Here is a 24,957-nt window from a genome sequence, read left to right on the forward strand (position 1 = left end):
TGCAATGACAAAAACTTGACTATAAAATTCGTTAAAAAATAAACAAATAAGATACGATAATAGCAATCCATTTGGAAAAGTAAAAGCGTTTTGAGATGTTTATACACAAAAGTACAGCAGTTTTAACGCATATTGTAAACTAAAATTGAAAACGATTCGAACGAAAACCAGAAAATACACAAAAAAATTGTAAAACTTTTATGAGTGGTTGCTGTAGTTTGGAATAAGCAAGTGCAATTCAAAATAAAACGCAAACAACCATTAGAACAGCACCGATATGCGATATTCATCTTGCCTATTGAAAATTTTACTTGCTTATCCCCTGGAACACCGGAAACGGGCTCTGCCGTCGACGTCTCCTACATAACTAAATGGCCGGACTAGGTGTTTGTATCCACCAGATATGTCTTGGCAAGCAGGGGGTACTACAGCTCTGTGGAGTTCCCAGCCATCGAGGGGTCGGAGGAAATGTGGGGGCGCAGGTGCATACAACTGTCGGTCACTCTCACTGTCGGACTGGGCATCACCAACAACACACATGTGCCGCAGGAAACCCTGCAGCATTTAATTTACAACAGTTTGGACCGCCTCTTTCACACTATCATACGATAGTGTTGATTACACTATGCAACATCAATTGGTTAATAATTAATTGTTAGCGTTAACGTAGTATCCATTGCTTTTTGCTTTTTCATCTAATCATCAGCTTAGCAAGTTGTGCTGGTGAATGCGCCCTATATCTTTGACCAGACGCAAAGACGCATGACGCAGCCCTAGTGTAAACAGCCTATTAGTGTAGAGTTTTTTTTTATAACTGCTGCTTGTTTTAGAGTTCATGTAAATATACTCCAGCGTTTTGTGATCTTATCGCTGCATAAAAACGTAATGTGTGCAAAAATAATATGATAAGTGTTAACAAGGGGTTCTCGAAATATATATTCCGAATGTATGTATGTGTGTAAGCCGGTACTCCGTATGCATCCTAAAAATATTCGCTTATTGATCAGAATCAAGCTTATAATATACATATGCACATAACGATGTACTGCCTTCGAGCCTCGAACCCCTGCACTTTTTGAGTACCTGGTATGAAAAGAGACTGCTAAATTTGTTCGCAATCCAATACCGCATATCTTCAATCTATAAACAAGTAATTACCCAAACATTTTTGGAGTTTCTTATCTTTGGAGATCCTTTATAGCCTTCTGAGTCTATACGCTACTCATTCCTGACCGTTCAATTTACTTTTTTCGTTGATCATTTGTGTATGCATCCAATATTAAACTTTGTATAACTTGTTTGAACAGTTGTTCCAGTGTCTCGTAGTTTACACGAAAAAGAGCAGTCTAGAATAATTTAATACAGTCACCACAAAATGATTACAATTAATACCTACACATACTTGTGCAATTCAAATTGATTGTAATCATATATTTCACAACAATATATACATATGTATGTATGTACATTTATGTCTATATGCTCAACCTTAACAGGCATGCAATTCATTCCTTCTTAGCCCAAAATGTATATAAAAAGCGCATGGGGCTTTCCACCTACTATGGAATATAATTCCGACAATGTCTGCGAATAGGGTACGACAATCTGGATACAAATTTTTGTACATATTGAGTGCTAAATTTCTAAGCTACATATATCTCTCTATTACATAAATAAGATTTGGGTCGTCATGGTCCTGATACTTTAGCGTGTGCGCAGGGGGCTTGCTCCCTAGCATATTATAAAAATCTCGTGTCCCGATGTTTGTGGTTTTGTTCCTTAAATTCATGCTTCAAAATTATATATTATTACTCCCAGAAGAAACCGTTTCCGACCCCATAAGGTATACACATATATTCTTGATCAGCCAATAGACGAGTCGATTGAGCCATGTTTGTCTGTCCGTCCCGATGAGCGCCTAGATCTCAGAGACTACAAGAGAGGGGAACCACACTGACTAAGTGTCGGGTATATATGTAAAGCCCCGGTCCTAGCCACGGCTCACAACGTTTCCCCTCGTTTATAAATAAACAAAATTTTATTATTGGTATATTTTTACGGTATATTTTAAATTTCGGTATATTTCTGAAGTCAGACGCTCATAATCGAACGAAAACATGAGTCGTAATGGGCTATAGAAAGAGGTATGGACCTCGCGTGTGAGGAAGACAAAATCGGCAAGGTACATTGGGCAAATGGGGTGAAATTCACTTGCATGCGTTGCATTTTCTGGACCGTGTTGCCTGTTGTCCACTTCCTCTTTTTCCTTCCATTATGTAGCAAATGTGTAGCCAATGTGTAGAATATATATTAGAATTAGTGTTGGGTAAACATTGCTCATTTTGGGGAACATGTTCACTTGTTCTTTTTTAGTAAGTGAGTCAACTCACTCATATTGCTCACTTGTTCACCTGATTGCTCAGTTGCTCATTGCTCACTTAGATTGCTCAGTTTTTACTATTTCACTATACTTTCGAAGTATCGAATATACTTTGAATTGAGCGACATACTGAATTTTCAAAAGAATAAACAGTTTTGCCGGTAATACAAAAAGTGTGAAGTAAAAGCAAATATGAGCAACAACTGCCAGAACGCAAAATGCCGTTTGAGGAGCAAAATTGCGCAAAAAGTGAGTAGAGAACAAGTGACCAACAAAGAACAAGTGAGCAAAAAAGAACAAGTGAACAAAAAAGAACAGCTTGGAAGGAACATGTTCAGTTGCTCACTTAAGTGAACAACTCTTTTTTGTTCACTCACTCATGAGCAACACAACACTACTAGCCAGTGTGTGACGCTTTCGTTGTATGAACTGGCACATCTATATACTGTATGGTTAGTATTACTGTACCACTGGTACAACACAACAAGGCAAAACTTCCCATCTATAAGAAAATATGATATTTACAAATTCTTTGAAAAAGAAAACATCAGCGTGTACCAAACACTAATTGACTTCATCGACGAAATTGATGTTAAGCTATAAACAGTACTCCAACATCTTCTATTCTTTGACTTGACAATTTCCACCTTCAAAAGGCGGGCGGCCAAATAATCCCACGCTACTCACGGGTGGCTTGGTAACTTAAACCCTAAAAAAAAAAAAAAAAAAAAAAAAATAAACTTAAGGAAAAATGTTGACTTCTATGGTTAAGGAGCATCATAAAGAGCAGGTAAAGCGAAAACAAGAGCAAGGTCTGTAGTCATTTGATTGTCGAGCTGCGTAAGTGATTATAATGTAATACACGCAGAGGTGCGAAGGAAGGAGGCAATCGAAGCGTCCAACGAACTTACACAGTCCTTGGTGGACCATCTAAACGTGGGTGTGGCCCAGGCATACTTGAACCAGAAGCGCTTGGATGCCGAGGCTAAGCAGCTGCATGTGGGGGCCACGAACTTTGCCAAGCAGACCCATCAATGGTTGCAGCTGATAGACAACTTTAGCGGCGCTTTGAAAGAGCTGGGCGACGTTGAGAACTGGGCGCGCAGCATAGAGCGATATGCTAGTAATACAACAGACTCTGGAGGTGGCCTACAAGGCTTCGCGCGCCGCCCAGGCTACAGGAGTCGGCTCGGAGGCCTCCACGTCAGCCGCCGCCGCAGCAGCAGCCATTAATCCCAATGCATAAGTAACATGAGGACTTGCTTGAAATCCTTATTTATTTAATTTGTTTGCATTCAAATACAAATATTTACATCTATATGTATAACATACACTCGCAGTCACTTGCAAGACACAAGCTAATGGTTAGTGAGTTAGTTAGCATGCGGTGCCCTCGACATCGGCCAGCGAGTACTTGTGGGCAAAGTATGGATAACATTATTGGTTGGTTAATCGAGAAAATCAGACCTTCAGTAGTGGCTAAATATTTACACAAAAATAATAATCGCATAAAGCCTTAAAATAGACCAGCGAGTGCTTAAAGAGACGATGGAAACAGAATAAAAGCGTTAAAATTAAGAGAACAGTAGCTTATACCTTCACAAAGCGGCAATTCCTTAAAATAAGCAAATATTTTGTACTTGCACACTTAGAATGGTTACGATAAAAGTTAATTCTAATATGGATGATTGTTAGTGTGTTAATTTTATTATTATTATCAGGCTGTTGCTGCTGCTTAAACTACATATCACAATGAGTGTGTGGCATCTACAGCCCGCTTTTGGTGCCAGATTTCTATTATGTAATCGTGTTAATTCTCGATTTTTACAAACTACGTTTTTCAACAGCAACAACGAAGTCAACAGATTAAAAGTTTAGATGATGTATGAGTTATAAATTTGTGAATTGCTCCCCAAAGCCATAAGATGCGATTATTTTGCCAGTGTTTTGTTAAAATTCAGTCAAGTGTGCTCGTCTTGTTTGCTAAGGCCCAAAAAATAAAAACAATACAGATGGGCCTTGACGATGAGCATGGTTTTGGCAATTGGCGCGTTTTGTACAGGAATTACTCATAACGCGATGAGGTGCGGTCTGGAATGAAGAAAAAAATGTTTATTTGTCCATCTCTGAGATCCTCTTCAGCTGATTATGCACTTACACTTGCGCACCGGCGAACGCGAACGATAACGTGAAACGCTGCGACTGCGTACATAACGACTGCGACTAGACTTCTTCGGATAATAGCGGTTTGCACGTTCGTTGCGGTATTCGCGGTCGCTGCGTTCGTTGCGGTAGTCACGATAGCGACGAGAGTCCTTAGTTGTTGAAGAACCGTAGTCGCGATATCGAGAACCACACGGTGAGCCGGAGCGACCATACTGGTTGCTGCAGGAAATGTGTTTAATGTGGAACCCCTAGACTAGTGCAAATAGTACGTACCGAGACGAACGTCCCATGTAGACTCCAGGAGTAGGAGTGCGGGCACGTTGGGTTATTGAAAAGTCAACGCGTATGCGACGGTTGTCAATCTCAATGCCGCAGCAGGAATCCTTAGCGACACGGGCGTCGGCGACATTTTGAAAATAAATAAAGCAGAAACCACGCGAGCGATGGGTCTGTGAAAGCGAGGGATTAGATAAATAAGAAAAACAATGTGGACAAACATGGAAATGTGTGAAGATGTGGAAAGAAGCCTTTAGTGGTTTGCTATGCTTGTTTAGCAAGCACTCACAATTGTTACCTATTTTGATCTAGCCAGACATCCAACCGGACAGGACAGCAAACCCTTAAAGCTGTTCCGCCATTATATTCATTTTTCTGAGGGTCTTTCCAGGGTGGCGGGAGTTTCTTTAAATGTTAATTATGCTAAACAGAAATTTCTCTACTATTAGCAACTGCTTTCCGCTGGTTTGCAAGGCCATAGAAACACAATGCGGAATTACGCAGCAGGGATCTGTGGCCAGGAACGAACTGGACCAACTCCTGAGACAACTAAATGCTAAGGAAAGACTATTGGCATCCAAATTCTATTGCCAGTTACCAGCCAATGTTGGCAGCTTTCGGGTTTTACTTCAGCTACAGCAATTGCGGATCCTCACCGCCACGGAGTATATATTAAGGTACGATTCGCCTAATTCAATATGATCAAAATGTGACAGTGATTCATCCCTGATATCAGTAAAGAACACTCTGAGCAAAAAAAAAAAAAAAAAAAAAATTAGTGATGGAGTCTGGCAACTTAGGGGGTGTGCACTTTTAACCGAACTTACCTGGGCATCTATAATCATTTGAATGCGCTCAATGGGGCCGTATTTGCTGAAAAGGTCGCGCACCTTCTCCTGGGAAGTATTGGTACTCAAGCCGAAGACACCAATGCAGCGGCTTGTCTTGGGACGTTCCGAGGATCCTCCAATCTATGAAATACGCACGTGAAAAAATATCAAGAATAATTCATACGCATCGCATTCAAATACCTGACGGTCCTTTGACTGGCGCTTAGAGCGGTTGCGTGCTCCTGAAGGCGATATGGAGCGGGATTGCGAGTGAGAACGCGAGCGCGAACGGCGACGTAAGCCCGAGCTGCGGTTGCTCCCATAGTATTCCAAATGAGACCTTGATTTTGTGTTAGAATGGAATTTGATTAGAAAATCTTCGATGGTTCTGGCTGTTCTTCTTTCTGTTGTGTGTTTTGCAATTGAAATTGATTTTGACACTTGAAAAATGTTTGCGAATTGTGTTTTGTGTGGCTCTGAGTTCTGATTTTGATTCGATGGGAAGGAACTTTGCTTGGGGTTTCAACCAATTTGTTATTTGTGGCTTTGAATCTGTTTCGATGACCGTTCTTCTTTTTACTGATTTTGGCACTTGAAAACTGTTTGCGAATTGTGTTTTGTGTGGCTCTGAGTTCTGATTCGATGGGAAGAAAATTTGCTTAGCTTTTCAATAAATTCAAATAAATGGGAAAATACAATTAATTAATGCGCACTTTTTCTTACATGTTGATTGTTTTTCTTCTTGCACAATTTTTTGAGGAGCAGGAACCACTTTCGTTGAAACGACAAATTAAAATGAAGGATTCCAAATGACAATTCAGAATATAGCCTACTCGATGTCGATACCCGGTTACTCGATATCTACATCTGTTGTATCATGATGCAATTATACAAGGTTGTCTCGTCGGCAAAAGTCAGTCCCTTAACGTATGCTAGCAATAAGTGCGAATGAAAGGCACATAGTATAGTGAGTGTGAGTGAGACGGCATATGTTGATGTTGATTAACCCTTAACAGGCCCGTGGGGCTTAAAATTTTAAAATAAAATGATTTTACTGATATATGAATTTTTAAATTTTATGCAGCTATTAAAAATTTGTCTTAAACATTTTTAGTTATATTAAAATTTTCTTTTGCATAATATATAAATATTACTTATAATTCTGTGATATTTTTTTTATATGCTATTTATATAATATGCAATATGTAATTTTTTTGCTGTCGGGACATAAGGGTTAAGAAGATATCAAAAAAATCGTCCGTGAACAACCTTCATCATCAACAGCAAGCATGCACTGACGATAAGGGACAACACGAACGAACTTCGGCTCCCGACGAGACCACCTTGTATAATTGCATCATGGACGATGTACGATGGACGATATAAGGAAATAAATGTGTAATTATATTATTGTAATATTTTATATTTTGTGGTATAAATAAAAAAAATAACAGCTTTTATTTCATTTCCCGCGCCCTAGTGTACCATACCCCCACCCCCTGCCCATTCTTCATTTATTTTGTGGCGGTAGGTCAGCTCATCAAAAGACCCAAGACAAGAACCAAACTCAAATTTCAGTTCTAGCGGCCAGCAATACTAAACACACACACGCAAAGTACGTGAGAATGCATGTGCACCCATACACTAAAACATGCTGGTGGCAAAACAGAACCAGACCTGAGAGAGTTCAAAAAATCTGAAAAAGCATACAATCACATATTTTTGTCGAAACATATTGCGTGTGTACTAACACATGCAAAGATGTTCTCTCTGCGCTCTCTCTCTCTCATGATGACGTCATTCTGGGGTACGCAACGCGCTAGCCAGTGTGTGACGCTTTCGTTGTATGAACTGGCACATCTATATACTGTATGGTTAGTGGTTGTATACTAAGACAAAAGGTGAATATGTTTACGCTGCATAAATATTATTGGGAGCTGGTTTTTAGCTCTATCTACCAGGGAGTTATTGTGTTTAATTGGTCTTTCATGTGATGACGGGTTCGAAACTAAGTGGTTTCTCGTCGTTGAATAAACGTGGATGTTTTGGCAAATAGCAGCATGTAAGTAGAATAATTTCATAATTCTATTTAGAACAGGGGTCGGCACGGCCCTATCAATAAATAGGGAACAAGAAAAAGGGGCCCAGGAAAAGACGGTGCTCAAGGACACTTCGTGTAACAGCGATCGGCACCAATACCATAACCATTTTTTTCAATTTTGCTTGCTGCCTACGCACACAAACGCACTGCAACATAGGTCCCAATTGCTAATGAATTTTCTTCTGGAAGAACGAACTGTAACTTTTGTTTTAGTGGTGAGCACTAGCCTAGAACACGAGATCAAGCTAAATTAAGACAGGGTACAGCCTGGTAGCGGTCTTGAGATTGTTCCCTCTTGTGTTTCGTTTCTTATTAAAATGAAGAGAGCGTGCGAGTAATTTCAGGGGACTGGGGAGATCTGGACTAGCGCACTCGACTCAAATATTATTGCCCTCGATCACCGCTGGAAATATTTTGTTTTCATTCTACTGATAAGAACAGATCATTTGTTGTGGAATCTCGGCGACGACATGTACAACATGAAAATTTCTCTCCTTATCGTTCTGGCACTGATGCTGGCTGTCTGGACTGGCGCTGTAGCTGGAGGCGGGTAATCCAAGTGTACGTCGGAGAATAATTATAATAAAAGAACTAACTTTCAGATTGTGTAACAGATCCCGTGACAATGCTGTGCATATTGGATCCGAATCAGGGCTAATAACCGTGTGCAGCTCAATCTCTATGTCCCCCTCTGTGTCTCTGTTGAATAAAGTAGAAACGTGGAACCTTATGAAGTTTTTATACCCGATACTCAAAATGAGTATTGGGGTATATTAGATTTGTGGTGAAAATGGATGTGTGTAACGTCCAGAAGGAATCGTTTCCGACCCCATAAAGTATATATATTCTTGATCAGCATCAATAGCCGAGTCGATTGAGCCCTGTCTGTCTGTCCGTCCGTCTGTCCGTCCGTCCGTCTGTCCGTCCCTATCAGCGCCTAGTGCTCAAAGACTATAAGAGCTAGAGCAACGACGTTTTATATCCGGACTTCTGTGATATGTCACTGCTACAAGTATATTTCAAAACTTTGCCCCGCCCACTTTCGCCCGTCATTTCGTCGTGTCATTTAATATAAGCGGCGTCTGCTAAGTATCGGGTATAAATGTAGAGTTGCGGTGTCCGCAGCAACTCACAACGTTCCCCCTCGTTCTTTTTATACCCGGTACTCACAGAATATAGGGGTTTATTAGGTTTGTGTAGATGTAGGATCAACCAGAATGAAGCCATAAAGTATATAAATTATTGATAGCCACGGCTGTCTGTCCGACTATCAGTCCGTCCATATTGCTTAAGCGTTAAATAAATCATAAGAATATATACTGAGTGAATACTGGGTATGAGGAAAGTCTCGAGTCTATTCCTTTTTGCGGTAACAACAACATGTTGTTTCTGATATTTGATAGATATATTGTATTGATATTTGATATAATTGATAAATATTCGTATTTCATTTTTTGTTACCCTATTCCTTCCTAAGTTTGTCAGCTATATTCAACTGCTGAACAAATGTAACCACCGAAAAGGCCAGCTTGGCAACCTGTAAAGGAAATTTAGAGTCAATCACAGTCGAAGAATTATTAAGTATCTCATTTCCTTACGGTGATGTTGGTGTTCAAGCCAATGGGGAATATAGATCCGGCGGTGAAAGAGATCGGCATCTGAGCATGGTGCAGGAAGTAAATTAACGAAGATTTATATCTGCGACTTGAGCTCCTCCAGTTGGAGTGAAATATGGCCAAGGCCAAGGACTCACAGTCATCCTTCAAGAGGTCACAGGTGAAGCAGAAGGGAAATGTCTGAATAATCAGGCCATTTATATACGCCGCTATAGCCAACTTTGCCCAGAAGTCGGCAAAGAAGAATAGATTGAGCATGGTTATCCCCAGGAGCAGACCGATAAGCAGGAATTGCACAAAGATGATAGTTTCGATCACAGGACGCATCACAGAGACGTATCTATTGGGGAATTCAGAGGGCAATCACTTAAGAATTCAATTGATTTACCTTAAATTTATACTCAAGAATAAGTTTGTGATCCTTAATACAAAACATAAGATCCTCATTGTTTTCATCATCACTCTTACGAGGGTCCGAGCAAAGGTTCTCGATTCTCTGCCTGAGGAGCTTTATGTGGCACCGTAGAATCAGACCGTACAGAAGGGGAAACACATCCATCATATATGTTTGGCTAACTATGCCGTTCATGGGTATTAATTCCAGCACTGAAGCTATCCAAAGATTCAGTGTGCTCTCGCGCCAATCAATGAATGGATTGTAGAGGTAAAATGGCACGACTCCCTAAAAGATTGCCGTGAAAAAAGTCGATAGCGTGTAGGCGGTGTACATAAACTGGTAGATGAGATATGCAATGTTGCATCGTGCCACCCAGCGCTCCGTGATGTTGATGCAACGCTTGTCCATGCGGCCAAGGAGCTCCTTGATCTTGTGGTAGCGCCACATATTGAGTCTCATGATAACCATCTTCAAAGGAAACCCCCCTGCGTTGATTCCGACCTGCAGCACTGACAGGGCTTCACTTGGAGATAAGGTTTTCAACTCCAAGAAAAATGTGATGAAGACTCCGATTGGAACGTAGAGAATCCACCAAAAACTAATGACAATCGTCATTATTATTCTGAAGGGTTTCCATCCTTCTTTTGGCGGTGTCCATCCCATTAAGATCATGGCGTACTCAAGGTACTTGAACGCCTCTGGCGAGGACATAAGATTCCACGGAAGTGGCTCTTTCAACAAATTAAACAGCATTGCGTTTCGATGGTGCTTGTATGCGTCTAGCCCTTGACTGGGAGTCGACATGGCAAAATGTCTGTATTTATACCATCTCCTTGAACACTGGGCTACATCAATCGCCTTTCCTGCCACCCTGCAAGCTCAATGCATTTCCCTGACAAATGTGTAACTCTTCCCACGCATTTCACGCATAATAAGAATTGGGGACCATTGGTTTTGCAACTTTGTGTCTTTTGCTTACTGAATTCTTGCAATGCGTTTTCTAAATCGAAATTCCCATTTTCCTGACCTAATATTCTACATTATTCGAAGATAATAAGAAAATAACTTGCACGTGGAAAGCCTGCATGGGTAAACATATTGATGGACTGTTTTGTACCCGGTACTGAAGAGTATAGGCCTATATAATTAAGGAACAAACTTGCAGTTTCTGTAATGATTGGATCCCAATCAGGACTAATAATCGTGTGCAGCTGTGTCCCTCGTGAATAAAGTCGAAACGTTGAACCATGAGGTTTATTATATTTTTACTTGAGCTTTTGAAGCCTCCTGGTTCTTGCCTTCATAAGAAAAACTCTGCCGCGGCTGCTGTTAGTCTGATAGGTAGGTATGTATGTATGTATGCGTGTGGCAAATCACATTAGACATTCCATGCCCCTGGCCAGGAGTTCGGCATGTGCGTCCTTCGGCCACTTGTAAGAGGCCCCACAGACCATTGCAGACAGATTGTTGTGCCCTATCTGAGGGTATACATTGTTTAATTTGTCCACCTTTTTTGCTATTGTCCTTTCTGTGGAAACGCTATAGGCGCTATAGGTAGGCTTCCGATTTGGACTACTTTTCTGCATATTTTCTGCCATAGTACCAGTCCTTTTGCAAGGGTATCCAAAGCTTTGGCTTCCACTTTCTTTCCTTACTTTCTTGTTTCATTTACTTTCTCTTTTTTCTGTGGGCCGGGGGGAAGAGGGTCTACCCGCTGGCGGTCGTGTCAAGTTGAATGAACATGGACAAGTTTTGCCACTTCCATTCCTGGCTGGCGGGCAGACAGGCGGTGCGGAGAAAGTTTCTGTGCTGTATCTCGCATCAGAGTTTCGGAGCATTTCTCCCGGAGACCAGACCCTACACCCCCCCCCCCCACCACACGTACCTTTTGCGGCTGCTTTTGGCTCATTTCAAATACATTAACATTTTGACCTTTCGGAAAAAAGTTGGAGCTTAGGCTCGGTCCTATCTCGTCTGGAATTTAATTTCAAGTTGTGTGCAGATTGCGAAAATCACACGATTGCCTCCATCATGTTCTTTCGATTCGGGGCATGCCGCTGCATACCTGCAGGCCCAAGGATATCGTAATCCGAACACACGTGTAGCGGGAACTTTGCTTCATCAAACTGAAAATTGAATTCACGTAAGCCCGGAGAAAGTCACACAAAAATGAGAATAAAATTCACGGGACACGGCGATGCAGACGGGACGGCGACGTAGATGGAAAGGAAGACACGTGGCAGTGGGACGGACGGACAGGCGTGAAACGTCGAACGTGTCAAGGTCAAGTTACCATTGTCGTCGTCGTCCTTCTGCCTTTTTCCCTTATAGCTTGCCCCATTCAGCACCTCCTCCTCCGCCTCCTCCTTCGCCTCCACTCTCTGCCCTCCGTCCGTTTGTGCAGTTTTGAAGTGCGCCAAGTCGTTAAATTAATTTCAGTGCACTCGGAAGACAGGAGCACCGTAAATTGGAGCACAGCCAGCGCTCATTTTAAACGGATTATGTGCACGGCATTGGGTGGATGGGGGCTCCCGGCTGGTCCATATACCATGGTACCATGTTGGCATGGAGCTGCTTTGCTTGTCAGAGATTACTGGCAAGTGGCCGTCAAGTGAGGCTGCGTGAGTGGACAGCAAATGAAAGGCAAACAAGTGGAGAGCCATAACACACATAACTTTAAGCCATGTTGGGTCAAAGGGGAGGGCGTATCAGGGAGGGGGGTAGGGGGGGATCATTTTAGAAGGAGAAAAGAAAAAATACACGATTTTACACGATGCTTTACTGCCACTTGAAAAAATTTTCGTTGGAAGTATTTCAACCATTTATGGATATAAATCGTATCACGATTATTCAGCTCTGTTTTGTTTATCGGAACGTGAGAGCTTAATTATCAAAGGGATAATTATCGTTTTCAAAAGGCTTTATTAGTTCCAGGACCTCGACTTGATTGTTCCAGATCTGAGTTCTACACCGACAAGACTTATAAACAAGACAGCTTATTCGAGATATCCATTGGAGTACTTGGAGCACTTTAAAGTCGGCGATAATATTGTCAAGTGTCGACAGTTTTATCAGCTGCCAGAGCCAAATGCAATTTAAGTGCACTTGCAACATAAAAAGAGCGGAAAATAAACCAAAGCATACACTCGTATAAGTACGTCTGCACATAGCTCTATATAGATGTGTATGTATGTATGTATGTGTGTATACTAGTGGTATTCCCCGCTGAACATTGGTTTGGGGCATGCCATAAATCTGCACGCAAAAAGCTTCCGGCCTTTCAGCCCAAAATTCCTGACGCTTTTGCTCCTGCTGATTCTCCTCCTCCCTCCCCCTGCCAATCACCCGCTTTCGCTGCCAGCCGCCAGGGGGTGCTTTAATAACGCCCAAGTGCTGCCGCAGGTGTTTGGGCGGGGCGGAGGAGAGGAGAGCGCTCGGATAGGCGGGCAACGATGCAAATGCAGCTCAAAGAAGACAGTGGCAGAACTCTTGGTGGATGCCACATCCTTTGGCCGTGTCAACTGATGGACAGCTACAGCTCAGAGCTGCTTTTACAGCCCACCCTCCTGAATCCCGCCTGTAAAATGTTAAGTGTGGCTGCCATCCCATATCCCTATCCCCATCCCCATTCCCATCCCCATCGGCATCGCCATCGCCCCCTATCCATTGCTTGCTCTCTGTTGGCGTTGTAAATTTTTTATTGCCCTTTGGCAGCTGTATCTTTGGGCGGCTGAGGCTGCTCCATTGAGGCTACCGGGTCACGTACCACTCTCGACCTGCCCCGACCGACACTTCCTGCGACAAAATCAGCGCTCTGGCATCTTGGCCAGCAATTGAATTCAAATGAAGCGAGGCCAAGCGCGGTTCCCTCAAGAACAAATGCAATGCCATAAATCAAGCATAAAAATTGACATTAATTTCGCCCTCGAGAGAGAGAAAGCCCGAAGTGAAATGGAGATGGAGGGAGAGCTGAAAGTCCCCGAATTACGTGCTAGAGACCTGGTGGATTCTTTGGTGAAATTTTTGTCTGATTTGGTGGAATGAATGTGCCAACGGCTTTGTCAAAATTATATTTTTTAATTACATACTCTCGGCGCCATTTTGTTCGTATTTCTAACCATAAATCCGATAATTTCCACCGGATTAGCAAACAATTAGATGAGAATTTCGGCATATGCATATATAGTAATTACAGTTACCTTCCTGTACCGGACTGAAATGAGTTCATTACAATCTGTGGTTTTGCTGTTTACCCACATCAATCGAAACCGCAGACATATAAAAACAGATAAACTCGATTCCCAGCTGGAGAATGAAAGGGCTTATGGTCCAATAATCACCATATTTGTGGTAAATTTAGAACCGCCCAAGGGGCCAGGGGACAAGTTATTTTTCCGGTTCGATGCACGCGCGGTAATCCGTGGCATCCAGTCATTGATTGTGGACAGAAATAACCTAAACAGCCAGCTGAAATTGATGGCCTAATGTGCGTGTTTGTTCGCTCTCATGACGTGTTTTGGCGCTCTTTCCCCAGATAATCTAGGGACTCGAGCTGGTTTACAATTCCAAAACTTACTCTCTCTCTCTCTAAATGGTTTGGGATTTTTTGGTGTCCTGTCCAGCTTCCAAGTGTCATTAGTCCTGTGATGCTGATGAAAGCAAAGTCCGCCGCGTGCGTACACATTGCCATACCTCAGCTAACAGATGTGTCTGGCATGGACATTGTGGAGGGGCAGCAACAGGGAGTTGCATCCACATGCACGGCAACCGCCATTCCACACGAAAAAAGCAGTTTACCTGAGCGCTGCAGCTTGGCCCTGGGCTTGGGGTTGGGTCTAGGGATTTTCTGGCTAAATGAAAATCCCTTCTGAAACTGACAACAAATACAGCTGATGGTGATAGTGGTGCAGGTGGATAGTGCTTGTGGGTGGGCCGGATCACAGACAGGAGAGCGTGCACGGTGGCAATTACTCATGGAAATACTCGTAGTTCCAGTCTAGCAGCAGACGGAACAGAGGGGCCTTGAGTGTTACCGTTGCTGTGTGTGTGTTCCCCCCATCTTATTTATTCTGTCCTTCGTTTGTGCAAAATCAAAATTCCTATTGTTGTTCTTGTTGTTGCTGTGCCTGTTGTTGATTTTGACCAGGCCCAAGGGGGAACTATTAAAGGGAGAGATCAGACCAGAATGCAACGGAACGGAGCACAGATAAATCCTGAATATCGATGGCCATACCCTCGGACATCGTTTGCATCCCATCCGTTGGCGGTTCTTCTCATTTTTGGACATGCCAGCCATACGAAACTACAAGCTACAAATATGCACAAAATCGAATATGATGGCTGCTGCCATGCTTATGGCATCCTCGAGGCCACATGACAATCAGCATGCATTATTTAACAGTACCCAAACAAACATGCAAAATGCTATAACCGACACAAATTTCTGATGTTCCCTCATCCAGATTCGCCCTGAAAGTGTGCTGTACACAAATCGATCTGTTGCTCCTCAAAGTCCCAACAGTAAAGTGAGTTTTGGTACTTTCGAAACGTTTGATCTACCTTTGAGGAAGCACTCTTTCAGTCATTCTCTCAGTGTAGGGAATGCTGGCGAAAGGGGAAACCGGAATGCGCCTCGTTTGCTCCGTGAGCATATGTACGGGCATGCAGCTTCTCTGTGAATCTGAATGCAGCATAAAAGGCACCGCAGCACACTATAACCGACTGGGGACTTGAACTGGGTTTTGGGGCATATTTTGCGCCAATTTCCATACAAATCTCTCTCTGGCACACACACACACACACACACACACAGCTAGATGCTAGCCCAAAAGCACACACATACTGCAATCCCAGTGTCGATCGCAAAAGGGAAGTAGTTTGCATAGTTTGACCCACAACCAACCCCACCCCAAAAAGCATGGTATGAATGAAACAAAACAAAACAACACAAAAGAAGAAACGTAAAAGGAAAACAAAAGCCCACATGCGATAAAGAACAACAAAGGGCATGAGGGGGAGAGCAGAGCAGGAGCAGCAGAGGCAAAAGCAACAGCGACGACAGCAGAGGCTAAGGCTGAGAAATAGAAGAAAATTAAAAAGTAAACACAAAATTTCACGTGCTTCGAATGCAAGAGCAGCGGCCACAACAGAGGAAAGGAAATGTAAGAGCAATCAACGAAGCTGCGCAGTGACCAAAGAGAGAGAGAGAGAGAGAGAGAGCGTAGGAGACTGCGCATGTTCGAGCAGCAACAACAACGAGCCAAAGCTCCATGGGCTCCATGGGAATATCTTTCATGCTAGTTTTGTTTACCGTTATGATGACGTATGCATGTGGAGGAGATGCCGGGCATATCCGACTGGAAGTAACAGAATGAAAGAAAGATTAAAAGTTAAACGAGATGAAAGTATTATAATTGTGGAAATTAAATAATATTCTATGACTTAAACCGATTTCAGATTCAAGTCTCTCGAGTCTCCTTCTCTGCTCTAGCTCTACTTGATGCCCTAAAAATCAAAAATGGTTTGTAACGCTGAGAGTTGGACTGTTTAATCTGAGTTCTCATTCAAGAGTATTTATTGGAATCTTTTTGAAGCTTAGCCGAGAGTTCTCCCATGCATCTTATTAGTGCGAGTGGAAGAGACCCTTAGCCTCAGTTTGGGTGCGTTTGGGTTCTGTCTGCGTTTTGGGGAAATGCTTGATCAGCAGTTTGTGCGGATCATGATGCTGTTCAAGAGGAATGTGTAACATAAACAATAGTTGTTTATATACGCGCTTCTATATGAGTTTCACTCATATGCATGGCTTCACTACTGGTTAAAGATCTCATGTATTGGAAGATGCTTGCCATGGTTGTTGTGGCCCATCGTTTTCTCCCAACACCTGCCTGCTGAAGCTTACTTTGCATGGAGATGAGAGTTTTACTTGCTCTTCCTTGCCTCCCCTCTTCCTCGTAGCATAGCTTTGGAGTGCGTATTATTTATGCGTAGACATTCTGGCGCCGCTTGTTGTTTGAAAAGAGAGAGAGAGAGAGAGCCGTGAGTGGGGGCTTACAGTGAGCTTACAGCAGAGAGCGGCGCCCGAGAGTTACTCCCATAAATAACCGTTTGCGGCTCTTTGCTGCCTTCAGAAGTGTGCGAAGTGTCGAGGCGAGCGGACGTACGCTCCGTCTGCCGGGTTTTTTTTTGCTGCCAGGCTGTTCTCTTATATAGTATATTACACTGCTAAGCACACAAACATATACGCGCACATACACACCTGTACACAAATCGAGCGGGCAAAATGTTGGAGCACGCGCGCGCAAAACTCGAACTAAAGCAAAACGAATCGAAAAGTGCTTCAAAATCCACGTGAAACGGTGCACAAGCAATTGGGAAAAAAAGATTTCAAATCGAATCAAATTGTGGCGAAATTAAAGTGGAGTCTTCTTTCTTTCTGGAGGAAAAATCAATGCTGTAAACTGACGACGCGAAGATACACACGCACACGAATCGCACACGTGTGTCTCCAGCACAAACACTACGAGACACACACGCACACGGACAATCGGCGAAAGCCTAACAAAGTGAAAGTAACGGAATTAGCCACCGAAAAGGCGAGGGAGGGAACGCAACCAAAGTGCATAGGAACGCGGCAAAGGAGCTGAAATAAATCCTCGTACATTTTGCATTGCCTACTTTCCAGCTGAGGGAATCACATTCTTGGACTGAATTCCTCTGCTGCTGCTGATGGCCGAGTCCTCTGTGCTAGTGAGTGACTGAGACTGTGTGTGCGTGCTTCTTTGGCTGTTTCCAAAAGTCGGTCATACTAAAACACAAACAGTGAAGGGGGGGCGGAACTAAGACTAAGAGAAGCAGGGCAAAGGCATGCAACGTAAACAGGCGGCCAAAGCAGCCGCCGACGATGTAGCTCCAGCAGCAGCAGCAGGAGCAGCAGTGGCAGTGCCAGCCTGAACAAAGATAAACACGCAAAACAAATCAAAGTGGGTCAGTGTGCGACGAGGAGGAGGAGGAGGAGGAGGCGGTGCAACACCAGCAGCATCTTGAGGAGGCATCGACATGTGTCGATGGACAAACAGCAGTACGCGGCACACCACACTCGAAGGCTCAAAGGCAGACAAAAGGGTAAGTGTACCGGAAATCCTTGCAAAGGCAATGGCGAAAAATCTGATACGCATACTTAACCTTGAAAAACGGTTTCGTTGAAATGAAGGGTTAGTGGCGGACAGAGTGGAAGAAGAATAGGTTGAAAGCGCAGCGAATAGCGTGGGAAGAGGACTGGGAATGAGGAATGGGTAGGTGGACTCAACCTGCTCAAAGATACGAGCTGCGAGTCGAAAAGTAAATGTCGAAACGGCGAAATGGCGAAATGCCGAAAGGAGCAATAACAAAAGGACAGCAGAGCAGAAATAGCGGGAGAGAGAGATGAGGGGGAGTGCGAGAAATGCCAAATGGAATAGCAGTAAAATAAAATATCCCCGTGAATGTTGCGCTTGCAGGCGCCATCCCCAAAAGCCCCACCAACCCTTGGCCCTGTCCCTGGGCTTCCTAATGCTCATCCATATCCACACAGAGGGTTTCCCCTCTCTCCCTCAACCGCCTCTCTGTGTGTGTGTGTGTGTGTGTGCCGTCTGATGTGGGTCATAAATGTTACTCCATTTTTATGGCCAACTTGCACACGATGACGATGTCGGAGAAGGCGGAGATGGAGACGCAGGCGATGGCAGAGCCAAAAGCAAAATGAAAGAGCTGCCAGCATAACCAAATGGCAAGGATATGCCAGGAATAAGCCAGAAAGGAGAGCTAGCCAAAAGTGGGACGAAAGCGGGAGTCAGCGGAAGGGACATTAAATGGCCAGCGCCAGAGCCGGTTGCACGTTTTCACGACTACCGAGGGCTGCCACAGCCCTAGCCGAAGCCCGAAGCCATTGCCAAGGCAAATAAATAAATATAAATATTCATTAGGGTCTCTCATTCAGATTTCCCCAACTTCCAAATCGTGGAAAATGGGAATTAATGATATTAACAGCTATTACCAGATTTCCCCCGCACCCGTAGACCGAACCTCTAGCTGCTACCGCCGCCCCAACAGTCAGAGCGACCCTCTAGCCAGCTGGCGCTGACCATTTTCGCCTCGATTTCAACTCGAAATCCGCTGTTCGCGTTTCATTTTGTTTTTCTTTTGCCCTCTCTCTTGCTCTCTCTCTTTTTTATTGTTCGCATGTTGTATGAACAGGACCCAACTTTCCATGAGATTCTCTGGCCGCTAATGCAATTGTGGTGCATAGTTTCGGAGCTGTGGCATTCTCACAGTTGCTGCAGCTCAAGTGGCAATTAGAAGGATCTGGGATGACATTTGCCACGGCGGGAGCTTTATGTAATTGCAATGCGGGGAGAGGCAACCTCGCAGCTGTCGTCCCATTTGTGGTTGTAGGCATCGCGTGACCTTGAGCGCCGTTTGGGAGCAGCCGAGCGAATGGAATGGATGTGGATGTGAGTGTTGGTGTGGGTGTGGGTGGCATGCAAATCCATTGAAAGCGCACGGCTGCAGTTCAAGGCTATTTTTACGTTACGCAAGCAACTGCAAACACAGATACACACGCACACGGGCTGTGAGGGCTGTCTGTGTGTGTTGGTGTGCGATTGCTTATCCTTGAGCGTCAGTTTAGTGTCGGGAATGTTGCATGCGTGGCTTTGACATTTTCCACAGTGACGAAAAGCTGTCGTCAGCCGAAACTCTGTTTCCTTTCTTCATTACGTGATTCGATGTAAATATATTCTATATATATATACCTGAAGGTGTCCTATGTCCCTGCCCGGCTTATGCAATCCTTTCGCTTTCCTTTATTCGTTCTCTTCCGCCTACTCCATTCGGGCCGTAAGGTTGTGCAACTGGAAGCATCAGCAGCTCGAAGATGTTTTGTTCTGACTGTACTTCAATAAATTGGAGGGGTAAACATCTATATAACCCGTTCTTTAAGATAATACTCTATCGGTGGCTGTACTTTTAAAGCTTTAAATCGTTCAGTGATGGAACAAGTTTTGATTTGTTTGGAAAAAATTGCAGTTTGGGTGTGAAAACATCTACAACGCATGGAGATACTAAAATATTATCTATTGCATAGTGACTGTACTTATTTGGGCACTCCTGACATGGCATTCGCTGACAAACGTCTTGCTTCTGAATAGAACCGGGGAGTGATATATCCTCTTTTATAGCCTTTCAGAGAGACATGCTTTGTGCGCTGCAGAAGCGACACCGGATGTCCTGGCTGGCTGCATTGTATCATTGTGTATGCACCCCTTTCCACATGACTCGCCCCCCCCACCTCGAACCCTCCACAAGCACCAGCAACCTTTCTCTTGCCTTTGCCTCAATGTCAATGCATATTTGAGGAGGTTTGTTTAATCGAAACGCGGCCAAACTCCAGCCACGTGTGTGTGGCAGGGTGGCGCCTTTCGGGAGTGGCGTGGCATGTGTGCGTGTTAGCCCGGTCGAGGCTGGCGGCTGGTGGCTTGGCCTTGGAACATAACATGACATAAATGCAGAGCCGTTACGCATTATTAACGTTATCAAGAGTCGATCGCCGTTAAGGCCACGCCCAGAAACTAATGGTTCCTTGCATCCCAGGGCTCCAACTAGAAAGAGTCCTATCCCTTTCCCCCGTTCCAGTTCCAGTGCTCATTAGAAGCGTCTCAGTGGCATGTCTGCGGCCTGCAGTTGAATTTGAAGTTGCACTCTTGCACACTTGCGGGCGCAAAGGGATGCTAACCGTACTAACCCTGCCGGCGGGGACATTAATTTCATTAAAAAGTTGTGCATCGGAAAACTTGTTAATTAACGCCTTTGGCTGGGAAAGAGGGCAAACTAAAAATAGAACCGAAAACCAGCGAAAGAGTTGCGGAAAAATGCATTAACGAAACCGAAACTAAATTGGAAACAAAGTTTTCCCTGTTTGCTCCGGCTAATGATCCTAGAGGCCGCCTCTTGCCCCTCCCAGGAATCATCATCCGCCCTCGCATATAATTTGATGGATTTTTGTAGGGGATATTTGGGTGTCATTCATATTGCATTAAGCTACTGAAATTACTCTACAAACAGAAGAATCCATCAATATTTAATGCGGTCCGGGGCTGGTCCGCACGCAATTCTCATTTTGCCGAGAACTTTTGTCAATGCTTACCTTTGAGCTAAGGTCAGGCCTTGGGACATGCCTCTGGCAGGATGGCGGAGGTTGGAGTTTGGGTAAATCTAATTTGGGACTTGACCCGTGATTACCGCAGCTATAAATGCAAATCAACGGAGTCGCGGAAACTGCACAAATGCCGCAATATAAACTTGGCCACAAAACAAATCACAAAACGGAAAGGAAACGAAAGGAGCAGAATGAAAGGAAGGACCCGCAGGGCGCAGGCAACTAAAAACAATTTGCCGTAATCAAAACGAAATCAGCAAAGCGCAAGCCACAGCGTCGCAATGCCGGAAAGTGGAGCACTACACTGGCTGGAAATCGAGCGGGGCAACCGAAGATCAGATGCTCTGCTGAAAAGTATCGAAAATGTACGATAAATTCACCAAAGATGACAAATACAAACCAGCATCGAGCAGCAGAAGCAAATGATCCGTCAAGCAGTACATTAAACTCAAACCTGAACGTTTGTTCCATTCTTTGCCCTTGAAAAGCAACCGATCAAGCAGTGCGCTGATGAAACCTGAAGCTTTGGTTCGTTTTACCTGCAAGCAGTTTATTGCCCAAACCTGAAGCTTTGGTTCGATTTGGTGTCCTAAAGCAGTGCATGCCGTGAAACCTGAAGGAGTGGTTCGCTTTCGACCAGCATAAAACCTGAATGTCTGGTTCGTTCGCAAAGGGATCTCTTTCTACTTAGCATATGGTTGATATTGGATAATTAGGCATGATTCTATAAGGAAGTCCTTCCGGAACTTCCAATTAGTCATTAGATCTCCTCCTCATTAGATAGATAGCCCCGATACCAGTTAGAGTATACCAACTGCAGCTGTTGTGGCAGCGCAACCACGACGGGAGGACTGCGGTGGTTAGAGTCAACAAAGAGCCACAGTTCCAGCGACCATCATCCATTCAGGTGCTCCGTCATTATATATTTGTTGTCACTTGAAAAATATTTGTGCTTTGCGCTTGATTTATGCTCTGGCAACAATTGAGACAATGAAAGGTGGAATGGTACGTGGAGAAGGGTATGGCCGGTGAGAGTCCTGTGAACCGAGCAGCGGAAAGCAAACAATGCGGATTGTTGGAGGCGAAACTGTTGCAGGATTCGACTACAGAACGGGAACGGGAACGGGAGCAGGGCTTTGGCAGTGCGGAATATGCAAATATCGGAAGAACAAAAAGATAATGGCATCGAGTACCACAACCATGGACAGGCACTTTAGCCGCCATCCAGTGCAGGTGTATGGTGTATCTGCCATTGACAATGGGGTCTACAGGAGGAGGGAGGGCAGCAGGGACGGCGGATGCTTCCTGTGGCGTTGTCACAGGCAGTCGAATGTTTGCATAACGCAACAAAAGCAAAAAAAACAAAGGCTGCCACAAAAAAGGGTTCAACATAAATATATATTTTTACCCCCTTGAAAAGTCGACGGGGCCCGACGCAAATCGCATTGATGGGAATCAAAGAAAGGGACCAAGCGAGCCAGCGACGCACACAGTAAGAATCGAAGAGGTGGCAAGAGAATCGAAGGGACAGAGACAGAGAGAGAGAGAGAGAGAGAGACAAAGGCGAAAAGGGAAAAGGTTTTTGTGCCGAATTAACAATTCAATTTAAACCGACTGACTAAAGTGTGGACCGAGGGAGGGTTGACGGTCGACAGGAGGGAAAACTGCTTGACATCTATTTTCCACAGGGGGCGCGTGGGGCGGGTGGCTGCCTAGGAAGTGGTGTTTCTTCGACACAGAAATGGGACGGGTTCAAAGGTTGACGCACACACTTGACAATGACAATCGTTTGTTTTGCTGTCAATTCTGGTTGCTGTCGCTTCTGTCTCTGTCTCTGTCTATGCCGACTCTTTCTGTTTCTGTGTCCGTTTCCGCCATTGTTGTTGCCTCTGTTGCCGCTGTTGACTTTGGACACACAATTTAATAAAGGCTTAAAGTTGTTGCAAGGACAAAACAAAATACTAAAATGGAAAGGCAGAGACCAGGGGGCGGGCAGCGCTGGGAAAAGTTTTGCCATTTGCCAGGCCAGAACTTTTCCAAAACAATTGTTGTTGCTGCTCTTGTTGTCGCAGGCCACCTGCCACGCCTCCGTTGCGTGCAGCAAACTCTTTGACATTGTCATAGTCAGTCTTTTTCTTCTGCTTTTTTTTTTTTTGCTGCCGTGGAGGTGCGGCAGACAGTGGGCGGCGTCTCTGCTGTTGTCCTTGCCCCAGCCCACAGGCCCACTGGCCCATTCGCTGCGCTCTCCCTCTTTGTCTCTGTCTCTAAGGCGGTGCTCGGGGGAGCAGCCTTTATTAAATTTTCGCTAGCTTATAATTCAAACTGTAAGCAGACAGCGCACAAATAAAAGAGAAATACGAGGCGTGGCTCTGGATTAGAGGGGTAAAAGCGAGAGAGAGAGAGAGAGAGAAGGGATGTTGTCTGCCGTTTTGTGAATACCTTTATGCTGGCTAATACTTATTTTCTTGATGTCTTTGCTGGCGAGTCACGGTGAGAAATTCTACAAAAAACTCTGCCTTTTTCTAGAGGCAAGAGGAAAAAGGTTATAAAATGCTTGGCAAGTGAAATTGGTTGAAAACCCCGAGAGGCTAATATAAATATATAAATTTATCAAATATAAAACAATTCCCACATATGTATATCCATATTCGATGTTTATAAAGACCCTCTCAATGCCTGATTCTCTGAATGTCTGCTCTCTGCGTGAAATTTTAGCCGAATCGCTGTATTTTCTCGCCGTGTAGATGTGCTTTCTTTTCGGTTGAATGGTGGCTGCCGCTACGCCGTGGCCAACCCGTGGCGCAGACGTCACCATCATTTTGTTTGCGTATTTAGATTTTAATTTGCGATAGAAAACTTCTTAATAGGATTCCAGTTTCTCGCCACAGTCTCTCCTTCTGCTCATTCTCTGTCGCTGTTGCTGTCTCTGTCTATCTTTGTGGCACGCACATACATATATGTACATACGTATACGTGTGTATGTATCCCGGATCCAACACATTAGCAGACATGGAAAATATTGTTTCGACATTCGTATTAGGTTGTCAGCTGGATAGTAGGCTCCTCTGCGGCCTCCTTCCTCCTTTCTCCTACATTCTGATAGCAGCCCGAACTCCTTTGCACACACACACACACGTACGGACCACACATTGCCTTGAAAAGTGCTAATGAAACCTGAAATTCGGGCCAACAGACACATTTTTGTAGGCACTGGCCTGGACCCAACCTGGGAGTGTCTGGGAGTGGCCAGAGGAAGGACTCTGCCAGATTGGTTGGGGGAGAGGGGGTAACAGGACTCTTAAGGCTTTTAGTCCATCGACGGGGTCTTCTTAATTGTTTGACTTGACTTTCCTTTATGATAGCAGCACCCACTCTCTCCGCACTACCTTTCCTTGTCTCCTTGTGGTTGTCTCTCTCTTTCCACCTTCTCCATATCTTGCAAATTTTTCCCATCTGTTGGATGCGTGGGCTACTGCCTTGCCTCATGGATGGCCCCCATGGATGCCCCGCTGCTGCTGAATTATGTAATAAGCGTAATTGGCTTTGCAAGACGGGAGGCAGTGGGTGGAGTGGAGTACAGCCAGAGTGGAGATCTGACTGAGGGGCAGATCATTTCACTTTTAATTTATTGTGACTTTGATAAGCAGCAAATGCTGGTAAATGACATAAATTACCCAAGACAATGGCTCAAGATGAATCAGTAATTTGAGATACACCCACGGCACACCCACCATTCCACGAAATATTCAGATATAAATAAGTAAATTTATGCTGTCTAGACGGCGGGTGGGTCTAGGGGTAGTCTATCGATTCATTTACCTAATTGCCTCAGAGAACCACAAAATAATCGACCCTATGTTCGCTCCAATTAGTTGTTGACGGGATGGCGGGGGGCACACAATTTGGGGCCTAATGTTGGGTAACCATGAATTTCTACATGGTTCCGTATTTTTTTTACCTCATGTTTAACACAATTAAGTTTCAGTCAAGTGTCAACGCA

At 44.2% G+C, this 24,957-nt stretch overlaps 2 protein-coding genes and 2 pseudogenes across 5 annotated transcripts in view; 2 read left to right on the top strand and 2 right to left on the bottom strand.

The window, feature by feature from the left end:
• Positions 1-3,214: 3,214 nt before the first annotated feature.
• On the top strand, positions 3,215-4,065 carry LOC117188283 (annotated as a pseudogene).
• Positions 4,066-6,502, bottom strand: LOC117188282 (transformer-2 sex-determining protein-like). 2 transcript variants are annotated; one of them, XM_033391856.1, is made up of 6 exons: positions 6,376-6,485; positions 5,854-5,992; positions 5,650-5,793; positions 4,820-4,995; positions 4,539-4,765; positions 4,066-4,471 (listed from the first exon to the last, which is right to left on the bottom strand). In XM_033391856.1, coding segments are annotated over exons 1-6 (714 nt in total). In that variant the 5' UTR covers positions 6,378-6,485; the 3' UTR covers positions 4,066-4,445. The 2 variants fall into 2 exon arrangements, with proteins under 2 accessions (XP_033247747.1, XP_033247748.1); XM_033391857.1 differs by lacking the exons at positions 4,066-4,471; positions 4,539-4,765; positions 4,820-4,995 and adding an exon at positions 5,482-5,569 and having other exon boundaries at positions 6,376-6,502.
• A 2,595-nt stretch (positions 6,503-9,097) lies between these two features.
• LOC108160216 lies at positions 9,098-10,725 on the bottom strand (annotated as a pseudogene).
• A 6,182-nt stretch (positions 10,726-16,907) lies between these two features.
• Positions 16,908-24,957, top strand: part of LOC108160214 (homeotic protein female sterile) — a 49,209-nt gene continuing 41,159 nt past the window's right edge. For all 3 annotated transcript variants that reach the window (XM_017294062.2, XM_033390346.1, XM_017294063.2), the window contains exon 1: positions 16,908-17,887. The gene's annotated coding sequence lies outside the window, so the exon portion shown is untranslated. The remainder of the gene's footprint in view (positions 17,888-24,957) is intronic.

Source organism: Drosophila miranda, chromosome 3, assembly GCF_003369915.1.
Source record: "Drosophila miranda strain MSH22 chromosome 3, D.miranda_PacBio2.1, whole genome shotgun sequence".
NCBI lineage: Eukaryota > Metazoa > Arthropoda > Insecta > Diptera > Drosophilidae > Drosophila > Drosophila miranda.

Bases quoted from the DNA above. Each gene is read 5' to 3' on its own strand.
- LOC117188282 (XM_033391856.1), bottom strand. The intron at 4,996-5,649 runs GTAAGTTCGGTT...TCGCTTTCACAG, and splicing joins AAATGATTATAGATGCCCAG to ACCCATCGCTCGCGTGGTTT. The intron at 4,766-4,819 runs GTACGTACTATT...CATTTCCTGCAG, and splicing joins TACATGGGACGTTCGTCTCG to CAACCAGTATGGTCGCTCCG.